The following is a 22,121-nucleotide window of genomic DNA, read 5'->3' as shown; positions in this document are numbered from 1 at the left end:
AGCAACAGTTCCCCCCATCATTCAAAACCTAGTTTAAAAGATCCTTCCTTCCTTGCGAGAAAAGCCTTCCCTGGTTCCATCTCTTGCATCTGAACTTGTTCAAGGCTCATCCCTTCAGTACACTTTTTCTAGATTTTGTATCATTTTAAATAACATCATCTTCTAGGTGTACTACCCTTTAAGCCAGCAGTCACCAACCTTTTTGGCACCAGGGACCGTTTTCATGGAAGATAATTTTTTTCACGGACCGGGGATGGGGGATGGTTTCAAGATGATTCAAGTGCATTACATGTGTTGTGCACTTTATTTCTGTTATTATTACATTTTAATATATAATGAAATAATTATACAACTCACCATAGGTTGGGGACCGCTGCGTTAAGCCTTCCATGTTAGAAACATTTATTGAGCACTGCCTCAGTGCCACACACTGGGGCTATAAGCTGTGGGGTGCACGAGGTGAGTAAAGAGAGAGTGATGGGATAACAGGAAACAGTGTTGGTTGACTCTCCTTATGTTGCAAGTGCTCTGTTAGGGATTCTAAAAGCATTTCGTCATTTAGGCCTCACAATAACCCTAAAGGTAGGTGCCATAATGACCCCTATTTTAAAGATGTGTAAACTGAGGTTCAGAGAAGTCATATGACTTGCCCAAGGTAACCTCAAGCCAGGAAGAGGAAGAACTGGCTGGTCTGACTTGAGTCCACTTCCATCATCATTGTGTTTTACTGCCCATCTCACGAATTGGTTTGGTTTGGTTTGATCAATTGCAGTGATGTAAGTCAAGGCAATATGTAAACTATAAAATGCTATACATGTGACATAAGGTTATCGTGATATAGCAGATGTTGTTGGTGCCCTACCCATATCCCCTCAGCACTAGCCTGCCCTATACCTGCCAATGGCATCCTATTGCAAGCACGTGCTGTTCGCCACTTGAAGACTTCTCTCAGCCTGAGAGTGAGACAGGTCAGAAGAGTTGGGGAGGAACTAATACTCCTGACAGCAACTATTAATATTAGCTAACAGTGAATGGGACTTGAGAGTCCCATTCCTGGCCCTTTCGGTTGGTGTGTTTCCCACCACCCCCAGAGGTCCCAGAGCTAATCTGCTCATTAATGCACCTGTATTGGCTTCTTCTCCTTCCCTGTCTCATTTCCTCACTCCCCCCACCAGTGCTTCCTGGAATCATCTCCCATTAAACTAACTGGTCCTCAAATCTCTGTCTCAGGGTCTGCCTCTGGGAAGTCCTGTTTAAAACAAGAACCTTTCAAAAGTTCTTCCTTTAGCTCCTTTCTCAGGGGTCTGAGCGAGTGTCCCCATGCTGCCCCCTGCCTGTCCAGGGCTTCCCATGAGTACTGCCCAAGGGAGCACCTTGTACACTCAATGTCTCCCTTCCTACCTTTCGTGAGGATCCCATCATTGAGGGTCCTGCTTTTAGCTTTTCAAAGTGTATCAGATGGAAAGGAGGTCCTTAAATCTCAGTGTGTATTAGAATCACCCAAGATGGGATGTTAAAATGCAGGTTCCCTGGCCCTAACCCAGGCTTGGGAATTAGGCTTTTGGAGAGGAGCTCAGGTGCTTGAACTTTTATAGATTTCTCAGTTGATCCACATAGAGAAATCCACTTTGAGAAATACTGTCCTAAGATACTCATGTAACCTGGGCCTCCAGGGAATGTAGATTGTATTCCTTAGTGTTCTCTCTACCCCCAAGGTCTCTATGGATTCAAGTAAGAAAGCCTGGAATAGTTACGCCTCCCTGCTCCTGAAATGAAGCATGGATAAGGCCAAGGTCCAGGTGTAACTGCGGCGTGGGGCAGAGGAGAAATCTATCTTACTGACACTGCCGAATTCCTGCTCTCACCTCTCCCATAGCCACCCCTAACCTCCATTCTCCCCTGTGCTGGAAACACTGTGATGACTACACATACCCAGTTAGGTTATGGCTTGTGCTCCTTTGTGTCTAGGCGTAACCCTCCCTTCCAGTACCACCACCACCACCACCACACACACACACACACACACACACACGCACACACACACACACACACACGCACACACACACACACACATCTCCTTCTCAACCATGGTTGCTGTAGGGTTTGAATTCACAGCTTTGATCAATGCTGGGGGTGGAAGGGGAGGAGTGGTGGAAGGTAGCAATGTGGGTTACTTTGTTGTTGGTTTACCTCCAGCTTCGTGTACTTTTTGCACTGTCAACTCAAATGCCTGACCTCCAAGTGCAAACTTCAGCTCCTTCCCTCCACCTCCAATCCGGTGTTATCCTAACCATTGGCCCCTGCACCTGAGCACTGATGTCCCTCCACATGCCCCGCACCATAGCAGCAGGAAACTTCTCTACTTTTTGGTGTTGGGGAACATGAAATCAGGGAAGGCTTCTTGGAGGAGGCTGCATATGAGCTGGGCCTTGAAGGATAGATGTTATTTCTGCAGAGAGGGATGAAGGGAGGGGGCATTGCAATAAGGAATAAAGAAGGGAGAGCATTACAAATACAGGATAAGCACTGGGCACTCTGTTAAGAACTAGAGATACATTATTTCAGTTTTCTATGAAGTAGGTACTAATGATAGAGCCATTTTACAGATAAGGATACTGAAACCCAGAATGTTTAAGTTAAATGCCCAAAGTTACACAGCAAATAAAGGACTCTAACCCAGGTAGTCTAGCCTGTCCTCCTGACCACCCTATTATTCTGCCTCTCAACTATTATGTTCCCTATTTTACAGATCGACAACTGATGCTGAGAGGTTAGGTAACTTGCCTAAGGTTACACAGCTTATAAGTGGTAAAGTTGGGATGCATTACCTTCAGCGGATCCCATTCTATTTAATATCTAACCATGTAACCCCCCCCCAATTTGGCTTTTCCCACCAATCATTTCAGTCACAATTTCTCATGGAGTCAGCCCTGGCTACCATCACACCAAATGCTTATAGTTGCTCCAAATAAAAATCTTTCCTCTAGTGTGTAAGCACTGTAAAACAGCAAGGCTCTCCTGAAATCAAGAGAAATAGCCCTCTGAAATACATCTCTCTTCATTTTCAAAATAGCATTCTATTTAAGTTACCTGTTTGTCAGTTTCTCACTTGTAAAAGCCACAGGAAAAAATTCTTTAGGTCTTTAGTTGGAGACAAAGTACTTTCTATCTATAGCAGATTATGAGTTAATCATTCTCTCCTCAGTTGTACCTTGTACATATTTCTGTTCTCACACTTCTCCCACTGGGTTATAATTGTCTGTTAACTTGGCTGTCTTTCCCACTTGAGTGTGAGATCCTCCAGGCTAGGCACCAGGTTTTTGTGCCCTCTGTCTCCCCAGGGTCTAGTCCCAGAATTGGCACAGAGTAGGCATTCAACAAATGTTCATTAAAAGAAGAGAAGAATGAAATGTGGGTAATAGAAGCAGCCCTTCCATCCACTCAGGACTTCAATTCATATTCTTTCTGAGTCCAGTGGTGCTGGAAAACTGTCTGTCAGAGAAAGAAAGAAGAAGCCCTGATTTGTAGTATTGGTCGATTTCTATGGTGTGAGTACTCCCACCATGGGTGATTTCAAACTACCAATGGTTTAATAACTGGCTCCCAAAATTACTGAATATTTAATAATAGACTTTCAAGAGCCCACTTGTGTTTGGCTGAAAGTCTGTAATTGTCCCTAGGGTGCTTGAACTGTTAGTGTGTCAGTGTGATCACAAAGGTGGATGAGTTGGCAGATCGGGGAAGATAATTCCAGATCCAAATAGCAAGAGTGAAAGACCAAACCAAACATTTGTGAATTAGGAGAATTCTGTGTTTGCCTCCCATGAACTAAGCCTCTATCATTTGTCATCCATTTGCAAATTGAGTTCCACTTAAATGACATGGCTCCCAGAAGAGAGAGAAACCTGCCAAGTAAGCAATTACCCTGAAAACCAAAAGTCCAAAAAGCACATTGGGTTTCTGAGAGATATTTAATTTTATTTGAAAATATAAACATGTTCACTTACTTCCTTCAGTAATCAGAAAATCTCACAGATTAGGGTGTCGAATGCTGGAAGCATTGCATAAATAGAAAATGCATAGAAATAGAAGAGGTATAATTAGGGAGTTCAAAAGGAGAACATCCTATTCTCCACGTCCCCATGTGTTTCTTTCTCTCCGCTTCCCACTTGGAGGCTTCACCATTCTGGGCTGGACCTGTGTTGCTACTACTCTACCCTACCATCCATGCGTCAATTTTGCACACAATAATGAAGCTAATAAGTAAACGGCAGGATTTTAATCCAGAACAATCTGACTTCTAGGTTCATGGCTCTTTCTAGTACATCACCTTTAGTAAATACCAATTTGTTTGAAGCTTTAAGGGTGTGACTCAGATCACATTTATAAAGAGTTTTAGACTGTCACAAGTTTAAACACTGTAAGGTGTCATTTTAGGTGTGATGCTAGAGTTGTTGATCCTAATAAATACCTAAAGATAGGGAGGTGTGACTCCTGGGACAGTGAAAGAAGTCCTGTTTTATCCCACCCATCTTCAAGTGGTTGTGGCTAGAAACACCAGTCAGTCCAGCCGGGCACTAAGGCAGAGCTTAATTATTACACGCATTTGAGTAACCACTCAGCTATATGCCAGATGGTACCACTCCATTTTTTTAAGTCCAAATAATGAGTTCACTGGCACTCCCAAGCTTGCTACACAACACCCATACTGTCCTAGTCCTAATTACAGTGCCTTGGGCCCAAACGATTTTGCAACATCTACAGAGAACACAAAGATACAATTTGATATTTAGAATAAGTTTGTAAATACTAAAAGAGAAGTTGCTATGAGTGTGAATACAAAATATAAAAATAGTTCACAGTAAATTTCATAAAAGAAGACATCAAGGGCATTGTCATTTAAAATGTAGTGTCTAAAATAAATTTATCACTCATTTGGGGGATAGCCACTACAAAATGCAGAGACTACAAAAGTCACATTCATGGTCATGTTGAAGAGAAACTGATTTCCTTTTGCTCTACTATTCTAGATATAATACTAGTTAAAATCACTTCAACCCCACCCTCTGGAAAAAAACATCTGGAATATTTCCAAATATAAATAGGGTGCTATGAAAAGTCCTCTAGATGAGGTACTCTGAGAAAAGGCACAGTGTTTGAAAATGCATTATACCTGGATATAGCATCATTTTACAAAAGTTGGCTGCCTGAAAGGTCTAGGGATTTAAAATATTTACTGTTGGCCCCATGACCAAGGACTCTAGCTGATCAGAGTTGCAGGGCTAGGTCAGGCGCAGTGGCTTATGTCTGTAATCCTAGCACTTAGAGAGGCCGAGGAGGGAGGATTGCTTAAACTCAGGAGTTCAAGACCAGCCTGAGCAAGAGCAATACCCCCTCTCTACCAAAAATAGAAAAATTAGTCCAGCACAGTGGCATATGCCTGTAGTCCCAGCTACTCGGGAGGCTGAGGCAGGAGGATCGCTTGAGCCCAGGAGTTTGAGGTTGCTGTGAGCTAGGCTGAAGCCACGGCACTCGAGCCCGGGCAACACAGTGAGACTCTGTCTCAGAAAAAAAAAAAAAAAGCTGCAGAGCTTCCTGGGTAGGGCAGTGCATGTAAAATGGTTTTGTAAGTCTCCAGATTTGTCATTTGTACCTAGTCCCAGGCATCATTTGCTACATTCAAAACTCTGTCCATCATTTTGCTCCCCTACAAAACTCAAGAACCTTTGGAAGTAGATGGGGAGACTCTTAAGATTTCAACCATAAATGGCAATAAATGTGCTGGGTTTCATCAGGACAGGGAAACATGATCTACATTCTCTTCCCTAAAGACAAAACTGCTTTAAGGCAATATTTCCCACTACCCCTAGTGGTAGAGAAGAGGATTTTCAGTGACACCTGGATGAATATAGTTTATTTTCATACAGTTGTATTTATTTTCTTGTATGTGGTTTCATGGATATTATCACTTTGGACACAGCTAGATTTAAGTAAAGTGACTAGCTGTAAACAAATATTAAGTAAATAATAGTAATGTAGCATGCAGAAAAGACACAAGTCATTAAGGAATTTTGTGAAGGAGTGAAATTTGAGATATACTGTTTTAGGATTGAGACGATGAGGTGTTAAAAAAGATCAACATGCATTTATGTGGTCCCTTATCCCCAATAGCAAGAATAATTTGTTGCTCCTTTAATTTACTTGTGGCCATTTAGTGCCTCTTATTTGTGTGGTTTCTTTGCCTCTCCTGCTGTTTAGCATTAAATCTTCCACATATTCCATCGAGCCTTGGTGAATGCAATATTAAAGTCTGGGAAGTGAAACTTCCCAAAGACATGTTCTTTGGTGAAATCTTTGTCCTCTAATCTTCACATGCTAGCATTTTATTTGATGCCTTATTCAATCGCCTTCTCTCTGCATAAGCTTCCCTGTAGACAGCAGAAGCATTGATGAGATTCCTCGGTTATCCTTCCTTTTTCCTTCTTTATGAAAAGCTCCAGCCTTTCTTTCTCCATCTGCCCCACCCCCACCCCCACTGCCATTGGGTTGACTTTGGTACGGGTGATTGGCTCATCTCTGCCTCACTAACCCAGCACATTTATTCAAGTCGGATGACTGCAATATGAAGCATTGTCATTTGGTTATAGGAGGGCATGTGTGTGCAGATCGAGATTATTAGAAAAGAATTCTTACATAATTGACTTCTGATACGTATTTACTAAGACTCAAGCAATTTAGTAGCTTGGGATTTTTATTCAAAAAGATAAACGCCTTTTATCATATGGAAGATTTCTTCTGGGAAGTCTGGTATGTTCTAAGGTTGATTTCTGTAGCATACCACTCATTCAGCCCCCAACACAGCCGAATTTAGATAGGGGGTCATAGGACAACAGTATCTTTTTTTTTTTAAACTAAGGGAGCAGGAAAGGAAAAATGTCTTCCTTTTGAACATAAAAAATGTGGTCTAATAGCTTTTTCTTAAAGAGAAAATTTTCATACGATAAATGAGGAAAACCTGGTGAATTAAAACCAGAAATCCCCCACACCTGCACTTCTCTCCCAGCCCCCTCAGACATTCACAGGATACCTAAATCAATGAGAAACAGAATAAGGTGAGCATCAAGGCATGTTCTGTACTCAAAGCAAGATCAATCTTTATACATAGATCCTTTTTTGGCACTGGTGTAGAAAATCCAAACATGGAGATACTTAGGTCTGCAAATAACCTAATCTGCATACCAGATGGATCTAAGGGGGGAGGGAAACATACACACTTCTCCACACACATCTTTTTTTCTAAAATGTGAGCATAGAAAAACAGATGCTTTTGCCTCCCAAAGGATCTGTGGGCCTCTCTCAAGTAGTCTTGTGGAGCAATTTTATTTCAAATTTCTAAAATTATGAAAATGTCTAGATTAAACATTAAATTGAAAAAAGAAAGGGCCTCTTACATAGAAAACCAACAGGCTAGTTTATGAATTATTTTTAACTACTCATGATACCCAGCCCCCAATTTCACAGATAAGTGGATGGGAGGGTGGTCAGTAAGGGAAAATCTCCCTCAATAGGTTGACTATGATTCACTGACTTCTTTGACAAATAATTTGGTGCTGTATGCGTGGCTCAGTGTGTTAGTATGTAAGAGCTCTTTCGTCTGCAAATGAAACTCTGCTGTTTAAGCTTCAGTGAATGAGGATGGCGGCATTTTTTTCTTTCGGATCTTATGTGAGGATAAAAATAAATTTCCTTAAAACAATGAATTTTATCTACATTTCACACATTTCCCTTTATTGCGTTTAACATATCTGCCATCATATCAAGCCATCCATCATCTCCAACAAATCTTACAAGGGCAAAGTGAATGCAGAATGTGGATTTGGGAACTTGCTATTTCTTCCTTAAATTTCACAGTCGACTGTAAAAACAGCTTTTATACTTGAAGTTCTGAAACTAATTCAGGAAGAGCTATTATAATTACTGTAAAAGCAAAGTTGAATATTCTCTTGGTTACCAGAGTCATTAAATAACTGAGGGTACAATTTACACCTTGTTCATCTAGAACAGATGGAAAGAATAAAGATTTAGGACTAACTGAACAAGAACTGCTCCCACTAAGTAGTTCTATTGTTCACCATATTACATACAACTATCCCATTCCACCCTATTCCCACAAGCCCTGTACCAAAAATTCAAAAACATGACACTTTTGCACTGAGGCCTCCCTTAGCTCACATCAGTAGGACTACAGCTGCCACACATAAGATTTCAAGATAACTGAAGTTTTCTCTCTTAAGTATTGGCACTTTGAGCATTTCTGATGGAAACTTTCCCTAAAATATATTACACATATCCCTGGATTTTTCAGCAGAAATTACTGAGCACAGAAAAAACGCTAGCCAGATGACTCAGGCATTCACAGCAAACATCCATGATTACATTGTGCATTAGTACAATGTTGTCTGCTTTTTTCATTCCCTCCTTCTCCTCTAAGTCAGTCTATCGCTTCCTCTGCTACTAATGCACGAATATCACTCCCTCCCTCCATACACACCCCTTCTAGTTTGCAGCTTTTAATTTACTGTGAACTGGAAAAATCAAGATTGGTAAGAACTGTATGTTAAGTTAGAGTTAAGAAGGCACTGAAAGCGAGGATGAGGAATTAATTATGGGCTTCAATGCAGCAGCTTTGTGACACCTAAATGTTCCTATCTTTAGATAACTTTCCCATCTCTTCCAGTTTAAGGCTAAATTTTGAAAGGGTAATACTGTGAGAGAACTACTTTCAAAAAAGTCAATTTGTTCTCAACAGACCAAACTGGGCATGGATTAAAGCAGATAGAGCTTCAAGTTTTTCTGAACCTGAAAAACAATGTCTCAATGAACGACCTCTTCCCACATTTATATAACATCACATACTTACATAATGTACATCTCAAACACTTTTGTAGACTTATCCAGTTTGATCCTGGCAACACTGCTGAGATAGGAAGGGCCAGATTACAGATAAGAAAATGGAGGCTCAGAAAAGTTTGAGCAATTTGCCCACAATCAAACAGTGAGTAAATGACAAGGTCGGCTCCTGGGTTCTCATTTGGGGCTTTTCTCACAACACTAACCTCTTCTATTGCCCTTTCTCACCTTCCCTGTGCTGAAAAGGACACTAGACTTGCCTCTGGTGAGAAAGACTGGCTCCATTTCCTTTGGGCTTCCTTCCTTATTTCTCTTTAAGCTCTGTCAGATGTCTTTAGAAATATTGCTCATTTTTCTGGCAGAACTCAAAACCCTCTGATTTTATTATGTTGATGGTTGTCAGTGAATTAAAAATTCAACAAATGTATGGTCCCAACTTGCCACCGAAAGTTAACGAATGTCTCCGGTAAGGATGTTTCTCACAAGCAGACGCTGAAGAATACATCCCAGAAGATAACTAACAGCTCATTTTGTGTCATGGCAGCATGAGAAATCACCTCCCCAAGACATTCATTAACCTTTCATTTCCTCCATAAATAATCAGTCAGAAATGTGGCTCATATTTTAAATTAATCAAAAAATAAGCTCTCTCTTTCTCTCTCTCTCTCTCTCTGTCTCTCTCTGTCTCTCTCTCTCTCTCTCTCTCTCTCTCTCCCTCTTCCTCTCCCTCTCTCTCTCTCTAACTCAGCACTTGAAATGACTTGAGGGTTTGTAATGCTGGTATGACATTCCAGTGCATGGCTCCACTGCTCTGGGCCAGCTTAAACCTTGTCTCCTCCATGAAGCCTCCCTTGTCCATCTGATACTTTAGATGTCTCTTATTCCTCTCTTCTCAGAGAATTTAGAGCAATTATTGGTGTTTGGTATTTAGCATATACTTAGAAACCATGTGAAGTACTGCCAAGAGTATGGGTTCTAGAGGCAGATAGACCCAGATTCTGATTCCAGCATTACCAATTCCTAGCTGTGTGGCCTCAAACTCTCTCTGGCTGAGATTCCTCATCTCTGAAATGAGACTAATGATACTTAATATGCTAAATTGTTCTGGGGGTTAAATACATACAAAGCACCTAGCACAGTGCCTGGCATATACTGAGCTCTCAAATAAGAGCAGTTGTAGTTATTATTATTACAGCCTTTCATATATAGTTCTGGTTTGACATGTGTGCAATTTTGAGGTCTTCCCAGTTTGTTTTTAAGTCCTTTAATAGCTGCATCCAAAGAGAAATTTATCATGGAGTTTAAGCTTAAAGGCCCCTTACTTGCACAGCTTCTTTCCAAGGCCTTGTTTCAAATTATGATGTTCATAATTTTATGTTATTTTCCTTAAAGAGAGCTCCTAAAATTGTATTAGCTTCAGGCCAGTACAAAACCCAGTTTCAACTCTGGCTGTGTCTTTAACTTCCACGTTTCCTCCCTTCCTGGTCCCCCCACCTGCATCCGGTATAGTACCTTGCACATAGTTGGTACTCAATAAAATGACATATTGTGAAATCCTCAATTAACCAGAATTGTTACTGTATTTTGCTTCAAGGAAATAAACTTATATCAAGTATTTAGTCAAAAACTTTCAACTTCCAACCAACACATTTGGTTGAAAATATTCAGCCCACTTACAAATTTTGAGCTAATAAAATGTACTTTGTGAACTTTAAGGCTTAGGATTAACACAGCATTACTTATGAAAATTATGGTAAGAATGATGACCCTGAGGTAGAGTTTCTCAACCTCCACACCACTGATATTTTGGGCTGGATAGTTCTTTGTTGTGGGGGCCCTCTTGAACATTGTAGTATGTCTAGCTGTGTCCCTGGATTCTACCCACTAGATACTAGTAGCACCTCTCCCAGTTATGACAACCAAAAATGCCTTCAGGTATTATCAAATGTCCCCTGAGCGGAACCCAACTCCTAACTGACCTAAGGCACCACAATCAGCACCAGAAGATCTACAGATGGTCACAAATCTTTCATACTAAGGCAGGAAATGGAAGGCAAGCATTTTGGAAAAGTTTTCAATAAGCAAAAGCACCCTCGGTTAACCTGAAAATCCCATTAACCCCATTCCTTGAATGTTCTATTCCCTAAGCATTCCAGATAACAAAAAATGTACTGTACATTCTATTTTCTAATTTGTATGCAAAGCTCAGCTCATTTTCCATCTCAATAGCTAAGTACAGAAATCCAGCTCATGGGTGGGGGATCATCAGCTTCATCGCTTTTGCCATCTATTTTAAGTGACAATGATGCCACTGACCTGGAAGTTTAGAGAGTGGTTTTTTCCCCTTGTTTTGACATTTTAACTTTGATATTAGCAATTCTTCCTGTTTTATTTGACTGAAAGTGAAATGCAACAAAAAGAAATCTGGTCCAATTAACTGTGATTTTGCCATATATATTAATAAAAGATCTAACATTCTGTTTATTAACAGAAGCATTTGTTCTAGCCATCCCATTGATTGTGCAATTGAAAATGCCCTTCTTGAATAAGCAATATTTCTTATTTCTTTCTGCAGGTTGTGATCCTGGGGAAACATTCAAGAGGTTATCACTACATGCTTGCTAACCTGGTAAGAACAAGCAGAGTTTAAGTGTCCCTGGGCAATATATTCTATTTGGTTTGTGTTGTCTGTAATCATCCAAAAAGGAAATACATGAAGTACCTAATGTGTTCCCCAGAAGCTTGGAGAAATGACTTCAGTACATACCAAAACCTGAAGTCAATAGCCTTGTTTTCAATTATGCTGTCTTTGTTTTAGTTGTGAAGCTATATTCTTTCCTCGTTTAAAAAATAATTTAATATGATACTTCACTTATTATTTTTAGATTCAATTTGGATTTGACATGTTAATTATTTTAATCAGTTTTGAAATGTAAGCGAAGGGACAGAGGACACAGGAAACTGAGTCTTTCCCAATTGACCCAAGTAAATGTGCACATCAGTACTGGACTTGTCCTTTCGGAAGCAGAACACAACCAAATCTTTTCAAAGCAGACACCAGGGTAGGTTTTGACGTGGTACATTAAGTGACTCTGTCAAAGTGTACAGTCACCTTTCTACTTACATAAAACACAACTTCGATCTTTACTGTCAAACTTCCCATGCCTTTAAAATTTGTGACATTGTAGAAGCTAGTGTTTCATTAAGATTATTTTATACCTCTTCTTTCTCCGAAAGGACAATTTGTTTAGGAATTAACAAAATGGCTTCTAAATTAGTAGTGTCTGTTTGTCAGAGGTTCTGAATAATAACATCTCCATGGAATGAAAGAAGGATGTTAAGTTATCACTACAATGCTAAGAATCTATCAAATTATTATATAACATGAGTTCTAATCTCAATTTTGTTTCATTAGCACAAGAGAATTGTGATCATTATAAAGCTCTTAAACCAAAAGAATGGCAACGAAGGTGAAAGATTCTTGTAATTACATTCTTACATGTCTTAAATCAAAGAAAACATCTTATTTTGTTTTAATAATGAATTTTTTTAATGAGAGAGGAAATGTTACTTAAACTTCTCTCTTAGGAGCTATGTGCATTCGAACACTTTATAAGATGAAGATTACAGAGCTACTGCTTTCAAATGTAGTGTACATCTTCTCCAATAAGCACTCTTTGCTCAGAGTGGAGCACTTCAGTCCATTTTGGGAATAAATGAATTGACTCTTTTAGGAGGAGAAATCTTGATTCTTAACTTACATCCATATATTTTCAATTTTGGTTTTAGGCAACTGATAAGCAAAGGTTGTTTCTGTTTTGTTTTTGTTTTTTTTTTTGACTCAATGGAGGTTAGACTGTGGCTTGGCAGGAAATATAGATGTTATGACAAGGCACCTGAGACAGTTATTGATGACTTTTTATCATTACTTCTTCACCAATAAATATTTTGCTCTTCTTACTTCCTTCCCTCCTTCCTACCTCTCCCCTTTCCTTCTCTTCTGCCTTATATGTCTTAGAAAGTAGCAAGGTATGTAGTACAGTATTTAAAAATGCAGAGATCACCCATCACTAACAGTGTATGAGATGACTTTAGGTAGTACACACACAAACTTTTTTATTTTAATGGTAATATATTTCCTTAATACATGTTACAAAAATATAAAACTAGCACATCAAACTCAAAAATTTACAGATATTATAACTTCGAACAGGGCTAAAGTGGAGATTTAATAAAGTAAAATAATTTTTTAATATTCAGGTAAACAATAGCATGGGGATAAAGAGATACATCAAAATCTGGTCTTCTTTTGCATATGCGGTTGTGGTTATATGTGGATAACTGAAATTTGGGAAAGAACATTGAACTGGGGTTCAGAAAGTTCATACTGGGTACAACGTACACTATCTGGGTGATGGGCACACTTATAACTGACTCAATCTGTGCAAAAACAATTGATGTAACCAAAACATTTGTACCCCTGTAATATTCTGAAATAAGCAAAAGAAAGTTCATACAGACTTTGCTATTAGCAAGCTATGGGATCTTAGGTAAGTCACTTCACCTCTGTGGACCTCAGTTTCCTTATTGTAACACTCAGGTGGGAGCAGGGGTCATGAATATGTTGGGTGGATCCCTTGGAAGCAGATGCTAAAACATAATTAGAAGTACAAGGCGTTTATTGGGAGTAATACCTATGAAGGATAAAAGGGAAAGGGACACAAATAGGCAGGGAGAACTTCAGACCACAATGCAAGTCTGATACCAGTGAAGGAGTTTGATAGGAAGAGCTTCAGACTGTGGTGTAGCCCTGAGAGAGTCTTGGCCACCACAACTAGGAGCTCTAGTGCAAAGATGGCACATAGAGGAGCTTTATGCTTTCCCCAAATGGCAAGCCATTGCATCCCCACTTTGCCCAGTCATTGGCTGGCAGCTACCCAGAAAGCACACATCTTCCACTTGAAAGCTGAGGCAGATCTGAAGGCACCTGACGCTGGAGGCTATCACCTAACTTAACTCCTTCAGACAGGTTCTGTCTTAAAGGGATATCTAAGCTGTGCAGATGAATGGCTGCCTCAGTTGACCTAAAATGACCAGATGATCTACAAAGACCTTTCCCATTCCAGAATTCTAGCTGGGTCTCCTTATTCCTACTGACAATCCTTCACATGAGCTTTGGTTTCAACGTTGAGATACATATCTGACAGAAATGAAAGCTTGTGGCATGATAGAACTGCAAGAGAAAATCACTAGGACAAGGTTGGGGGAAAGAATGGTAAATTGAATCCTGAGCACACAACTCAGAATTATGAGACCTTGGGGGAATGTCTACTACAAGAACAAGCAAAGTCTGTTCCTTCAAAAAATAAAAAAGTAATATACAGTATCATGTCAGTCAGAGTAATGAAAACATGAACTCATTTGCCATGCTTTTAGCCACCCTTTCTCTTTCTCTAGTGACCTTCTTTTCATCTGAACTCAGCCATGTGCTTCTCCAAGTTCCTGTACTCTATATCACATTGTTTTGGGGCAATAAAGATAGGAACTGCGGCTCATTTCAGATAATAATAATGAGACAGATTATCCCTATAATGGTCTCCAGATTTTTTAAGCAGATAAAAATGCCTCAGCCACCACCATCGAAGACACACACATATACACACAGAGTAAACCAGGACTATTTAGAAGTAATTTGGATGGTCAAGAAAAGCAGAAGTGGAGCTAAGAAGATGTTTCCTTTCAACATGAGTCAGCTGGATGAAAGCTAAGACATATATATATATATATATATATATATATATATATATATGTCTAAGATATATATATGTCTAAGACATATATATGTCTTAGACATATGTATGCTTTTATATTATATATATACACACACACACATAAGCAAAGTCCGATCTTAGTCTTGGTGTTACAACAACACAGAACCACTGCTTTCTTCTACAAATGCAAAGTCAAGAACACTTAATACTGCTTAGCTAAGCTTCCTGAAATCACTTCATGAAGTGCCCTTTGATACTGAGCTCCACCTATCCGGCGAAGACTTCCATGCGCTTTTACATGGAACTTCCCTGGTTGCAATTCTAAACTGAGAAGACTTGGATATTCCATGAATGCTTTCACAAAGGCTTTTCACAAGTCAGGGTATACATTTCAGAGCAGACAATGAGCAGCAGAAAATTCTAACTTACTGAAATCCCTGGAAGAAACAAACCATTCCCTCAGGAGCACAAGCCACAGATGGGTTCTGGTCAGGCCAAAAGTGGACATCTCAATAGGGTAAGTAAGAATCTTACAAATTCTATATCAATTGGTGATGTCATTCCTTTGTAGTGGTTGTTCCATGATTAATTATTGTTTTCTTTTCCAGGACTCCCGTAGGTTGTGCTGTTTGTCTACTCTAGTCCCAGAGGTAACCAACATGTATACAATCTGTCAGTCAAGCAACCTCTCTTTCTCTCGTGGTAAGGTCCTGGATTCAGATCCTTTACACCGCATTGCCAGGCATGTTAGGTATTTTGATTTAATTTTTTCACATATATGTCAGCAATGATAGCTCAGTCATTATATGCAGAACCCTAGACTAAGATTAGGAACAGATACAAAGGAGGGAAGCAGTGTGGTGTAATGAAAAAAAAAAAAACACTAGACTAGAAGGTAAGAGACAGGTCTGAATCCCAAGAATTAATGTAACCTTTCTGAACTTGTTTATTAATCTGTAAAATGGAGAGTTAGACTAGATCACTGTTTGCCAAAATATGTTATTTGTACATGAGATGATTTTATGTACTACATGGCAAAACTTCTTTTTTAATTAACTAGTTGTGAATTTATATTAAATATATATTAGAAAAAAATAACTATCCCACCGATTTTGTGATTTTATAGATACCACTCCTTAGAATGAGGCAAAAGTAGATATTTAGGTTATAAAAAATTCATCAATGGAAACAAAAATATTAAGTAAATTATAGTTCAGATGGTCCACCTATATGGCAAAAAACTGTAAAGACGGTACATGAATGACTAAAATTTGGAAAACATTCCAAGTTCACTTCCAGCTCTACATTTCTTCCCTCTTACAGGTCATTTTGGACCAGGCTAGGCCAGGAGTGTGAATGTAGACACACCTGGTGGGTAAATGCTGAGGATACAAAGAAGGGAACAAAATCAGAACCCTGTTATTCTCGGGAATGTAAAGTCATAAGGCAGACCAAAGCTTTAAAATCGGTTCAGGTGGGCAAAAGCCAAGAAGGGTATGAGTACTCTTAGCCAAGTTCTAAATAGAAACCAAGATCTTAAGGATCAATCAAAATTTTCTAGCAGATGACACAAGAAGAATTGGATCTGGGTTGAGATGGTCCAACAACAGATGTTTGGTGCCTCCCCCAAATAAGACCAAAACAACCCACAAGCAGTTGAGGTGCCTGAGGAAAGCACAAGCCATAGCAGGGCTGCTGCACCAGTTAACCACTAACTTAGAAGACCTGACAGTTTCCCTGAATTGGGAACAGTTGTGAACCCTGCAAGTGGAAGTTAAGTAATTTCAGCTGTCAACAGTAGAGGGCTGTAGGAGTAGGCAATTAAACAGGTCATTATGCTAGGGGAGAAAAGGGAAGGAAGTTAATGTATCTCAGATTCCTCCCTGATGTGCTAGCTGTTTTCTTTAGACTTCTTATTTAATTGTGTCAGAACTCCAGTGAGGAGAGACTTCTTGCCCATGTGCCTCCACAAGCCTTTTACAGATCAGGAAACAGGCACAGAAAAGATATATTACTTGCCCAAACTCTCATAGCTAATCCATTGCCGAGCTGGGTTTCCTATTTAGGTTGGTTAGACTCAGTAGAACACCTTGCTCTTCCCACCCAAGCATCTCAGTGAGACAAAAAGCCAGCTCTACAAAGGTCCCATAAGAGCATATGCAAAGACACAAATGTAAATGAATGAAGCACAATCTCTAAATTTATGAGGGTAAGATGATCAGAGATAAAAGGGCTTAAACAACAAGGACACCTTTGTGAATCTGGGCTTGAAATGTTATCCAAAAGGCCAATATGAACTGTATCTTAGCAGGCACCAATTACATCTCCATCATTCGTTTCTGTCCTACCCCTTCCCTCTTCCCTCTTCCCTCTCTCTCTCCCCCCAACCCCCATCACTCACACACACACACACACACACACACACACGTGCACACTCTTTCATTTCCCTTTTTTCTCTTTCTCTCACTTCTCTCTTTCCCTCCCCATCTACCTCATTTACATTATTAGTATGCCAGAAAATAATGATGGGCTAGGTATTAGATTACATCTAATTTTTCTAAAATTTTACTAAAACAAAAGCATTACTTATAAAATTAAACCCAAAGAGGCAGCCAGGAGTAAGTTAAGCTCCAAGAAGTGAACTCTGCAGCTTACCAGCCTCAGAATGTACCTGAAACAAAGAAGGACGGGCTTTGTTTACAAAGAAAACAAGTTTGAATGAGGTTGAGTCATGCTGTTTTGCTTGCCAACAACAAGGATTCCCTTCTGCTCCCTTCCCCTCCTAGGTCTTCTTATTCTGTTCCCTACTTTCCCTTCCTCTGTTCTGCCGTTTTTAATGTTCTAAATAAAAAATTCAAATGCTCAAAGCCACATGTTGTGATCACTGACACCTCGGCGGATGGCATGTAAATACCAAGCTCATTGGGCTGGAGCCTGGCTTTGCAGGCAAGGGAGGTGGGCTTGGAGGGAAAAATTCCCACTGGTCTAAATGCCGGGAAGCTCAGTCACCTCCCCTGGGTACACAACCTCTCCGGTGGCTCAGGATTCACTTTCTTCTCCAAATGGAGATAGGACACAGCAGAATACCAAGGGAATGAGGAGTGGGGACTGGGCTAGGGTCCAATTTCCTACTATGCATTTAGAAAGCCACATGCACTTATCAGCTTAAAGTAACCAACTTTGAGACTTTCATTCTCCCTTGTCCAAAATGCCTCCATTATAGTAAACCATTGTGTGCGTGCTCTCTCTCTGTCTCTCTCTCTGCTGCCTGAAATTAACAAGGAAAGATCACCCTATACCTAATGCGCTAACAAGATAAATTGAAAGAATTCTGTCTTCTCCTCCAGGCTCTTGGATCATGTCCTCTAAAACAGTGCTTCCTAAACTATCTGTGAAGAGGGACCAGTTTTTCTCCCCGCAAATCTTCATGGACAAGTAAAATTGCAACAAAAATAAATTACTTTAAAAAATAAAACAAACAAAACAAGATATATGAGATATAAGTCCAAATTTTTTTAGTATTACATTCAACAGCCATAATATTACCCTGTCAAGTTGCTATAAAGGTTGGCTTACTCTCAATTTCTCTCCTTTATACCATTTCAGACTGGAAACAAACAGTAAACCAGCACCAGTCTGCACATGTTTTAAGTAGCAATGATCTAAAGGTCTTTACAGTAATTTTTTTTTCTGTATACTACTATATGCCCAACACCTTGTTCATGCCACTGAAAGGAAGACAGAGGGCAGTGTCCTTAAGAACTTTGTAACTGTACTGGACAGACCAGACTTGCACAGCTTGTGATAATTACCATGTAGACAGAATGGGTGCTGGGACAGGGAATGACAAGAAGGCGGAGTATGGAAGTCAATACTCTACATACTGTGGCCAGAGAAGGCCTTTCAGAAAAGGTGACTTTGAAGCAATGATCTGAAAGGGAATAAGGATTCAGCTACATGAAGAATCAGGGGGAGTTCACACATAGGGAACAGCACATGCCAAGGTCCTGGGGCAGAAAAGAGCTTGAAACCTTCTCTGAACTGTCAGAAGGCAATTTTGGCTAGAGCAGAATGAATGACAAGACAGATTATGTAGGCTTTAACAGGCCAGGTAAAGGAATTTTAGCTTTTTCCAACAGCAACAAAAATCCCATTGAAGAATTCCAAGCAGGCAAGGGACATAATCTGATTCAAGCTTTCAAAAAGATCAGTGTCAAATGGATGAGTTTTATGGTATATAAATTATACCTCAATAAAGCTGTTAGTAAAACAGAGATCGGTGATTATTTTCCTCACTAATAGCACTCATGCCAAGTTGTAATTATTTGTTTATTCATACAAATAACTCCCACTGAACTGAAGTGCTGTGAGGGCAGCGACCAAGTTTGATACGGCTCACCAGTGCACCAATAGCTAACACTTAGAAGGTTTCAAAGTATGTTTGTTGATTGGATTAGAGAATAAAATGGTGAGTAAACAACACAAGCAACCTGTAATCAAGTGCTAATTTATATCATATAATCTTAAACTCTATACATTACACCCTCCCAGGAGGATGGACTTGTTTTCTAGAAAAAGACTTGTGTCTCTCATTAACAACCTGATAACCTGAGTCGCCACAATTACTATGCATTTCCCTATTGAAGCATCACCCAGATGAACAATTCAAAGGGCACTAAAGGCAGAGCCAGTCTTCATCCAAATTGTGAGAGAGATCATTGTCCTGGGCAGCCTTCCAATGCTCATCCTACTGCTTTTATCTTCCCTATAGGCAAGCCACCTTTCCAATTTCTCACCCCTAATCTATCATCAACTCAATGAAAGTCACCCAATTTATCTTGTCTCTGTTTTCCTCTCTGTACAAAATGTGCCCTAAGAGTAGTACTATATGAAGGAAATCTCCACATAATATCTTAAAAATAAGTACTCTAAAAGTAAGCCTTGAATATATTTATTTTCAATTCTCAATTATCCACACTACTAAAAGGAAAATGAATTGTAGTATGTGAAAATCAAGGCAGACAGAATAATACCAAAGTCATTTGAATCTCTGGAAGACTGAATTGTCTGGAAATTCTCAAATCAGGGACAGTGTGTGTTTGGATGCCAGTTGTGTAACCAGTGTCTGTGTAAAAGATAACTATGGAGAATTAAGCAAGGGTAGCTTACAAGGCCCTGCATGAACTGCTTAGGCACAAAGGTCATGGTTGGTTTTACATAGTTGCATTCAAATGTGGGCAACTGTGCATTGGATCAAACAAACAAATGTGATGCAATTGAGAAGTGATGCAAATGATGAAATATAGTAGAACTTACAAATTCAAATGACTAGTTTCCCTCTCAGAGGGATCACTTCTGGAGATTAAACCCATATTTCCAACAAATATCACCTTTGTTGCACAGAGACAAATAGTCAACAGCACAGATGCTTAGAATGTAAAAAGTGAGAAAGAAGGCTTTCAATTCACTCTATCTATGAGCAGTAGGATGGCCTCCAATCTTTCTCTTCCTTCTCTCATATCTTTTAATTTTTTCCCTCTATGCACAAAGTTTACTGGCCCAACCAAAGCAAAGGATACCACTGTGGCAAGTAGCTAACAAAACCATCAATTTTAACCAAACAGAATTAGTGAAAGGCAAGCAGCATTAGAATTTGATAAGTTTAGTCCAAGTACACAAAAGTCTTTTGAGTATCTAATCATCACTTCCAATTAGTAAAATCCCTGTGAAATAATAAAATGGGCTTAACAGAAATTCCATAGCACAACAGGAAATTTTGAACCTTAGAATCACTTAGCAATGATATTGTGGAGTATACACATATACTTATTGCACAGAAGGCATGGGAAGGCATGCAATAATAAAGAAGACAAAAAGTCCATAAACAATTATCAAAATGTACAATAGCTTATAGAATCATTGGGGAAATAAAGGAACATAGTTGGCCCTCTTACTACCTGGTAAAGGATACAGAGACAAATTTGATATAGACGTTTCTTAGTCATTATTTTACTAGTTGGAAATGTTAGCAAGGATGCAGAAAAAAGGGAACTCTTACACATTGTTGGTGGGAATGTAAATTAGTACAGCCATTATGGAAAATTGTATGGCGGTTCCCCTAAAAACTAAAAATAGAACTACTATATGATCTAGTAATCCCACTTCTGGATATATATCCAAAGGAAATGAAACCAATATGTTGACAGGACATCTGCACTCCGATGTTCATTGCAGCATTATTCACAATAGCCAAAATATGAAATCAACCTAAGTATTCACCAGCAGATGAATGGATAAAGAAAATGTGGTATATATACACAATGGAATACTATTCAGCCTTAAAAATGGGGGAAATATTGTCATTTGCAACATCACAGATAAAGCTGGAGGACATTATGCTAAGAGACATAAGCCAGGCACAGACAGACAAATAGTGCATGAGCCGAGCAAGGTGGCTCATGCCTATAATCCTAGCACTTTGGGAGATGAGGCAGGAGGATTGCTTGAGGCCAGGACTAAGACCAGCCTGAACAAGAGTGATACCCCGTCTCTACATAAAATAGAAAAATTAGCCAGGCATGGTAGCGTGCGCCTGTAGTCCCAGCCACTTGGGAGGCTGAGATAGGAGGATCTCTTGAGACCAGGAGTTTGAGGTTGCTGTGAGCTACGATGTGTAATGGTTAGATCAAGTTAATTAACCTATCCATCACCTCACTTAGCTATCATATTTTATGATGAAACATTTGAAATTTGTATACACAAGGAGTGCAATGCACACCACCCGAAGGATGGACATATTTGAAACACGGACTTGGTGGGGGGACCAAGGGCAACATACATAACCTAAACATATGTACCCCCATAATATGCTGAAATAAAAGAAACACTGCACTCCAGCCCAGGCGATAGAGTAAGATCCTGTCTCAAAAAAAAAGACAAATACTGCATGATCTCTTATGTGGAATCTAAAAATGTTGAACTCACAGAAGTAGAGAGTAGAATGGTGGTTACCAGAGTATGGGGGAGTAAGAAAGGAGGGAGTGGGGAGTTGCTGATCAAAGGGTACAAAGTTTCAGATAGACAGGAGGAATGGGTTTTGAGATCTATTGCACAGCAGGGTATAATAATAATGTATTGTATATTTCAAACCAACTAAGAAAGCAAATTTCTTTTTTTTTTCTTTTTCTTTTATTTCAGCATATTATGCGGGTACAGATGTTTAGGTTACGTATGTTGCCCTTGGTCCCCCCACCAAGTCCGTGTTTCAAATATGTCCATCCTTCAGGTGGTTCGCATTGCACTCCTTGTGTATACAAATTTCAAATGTTTCATCATAAAATATGATAGCTAAGTGAGGTGATGGATAGGTTAATTAACTTGATCTAACCATTACACATTGTATACATATATTAAAACATCATATTGTACCTCATAAATGTA

General features: G+C 39.5%; 1 protein-coding gene across 2 annotated transcripts in view; it reads left to right on the top strand.

Moving 5' to 3' along the window:
- GRIA3 (glutamate receptor, ionotropic, AMPA 3) overlaps positions 1 to 22,121 on the top strand; it is a 285,940-nt gene that overhangs the window by 148,170 nt on the left and 115,649 nt on the right. For both annotated transcript variants that reach the window (XM_012664833.1, XM_012664832.1), the window contains one exon: positions 11,486 to 11,539. In XM_012664833.1, the coding sequence (XP_012520287.1) occupies positions 11,486 to 11,539 (54 nt within the window). The remainder of the gene's footprint in view (positions 1 to 11,485; positions 11,540 to 22,121) is intronic.

The sequence above is a fragment of the Propithecus coquereli genome, unplaced genomic scaffold (assembly GCF_000956105.1).
Source record: "Propithecus coquereli isolate 6110/MARCELLA unplaced genomic scaffold, Pcoq_1.0 Scaffold92, whole genome shotgun sequence".
NCBI lineage: Eukaryota > Metazoa > Chordata > Mammalia > Primates > Indriidae > Propithecus > Propithecus coquereli.
Note: the sequence above shows the minus strand (reverse complement) of the source record. Positions and strands in the feature narration are given on the sequence as shown.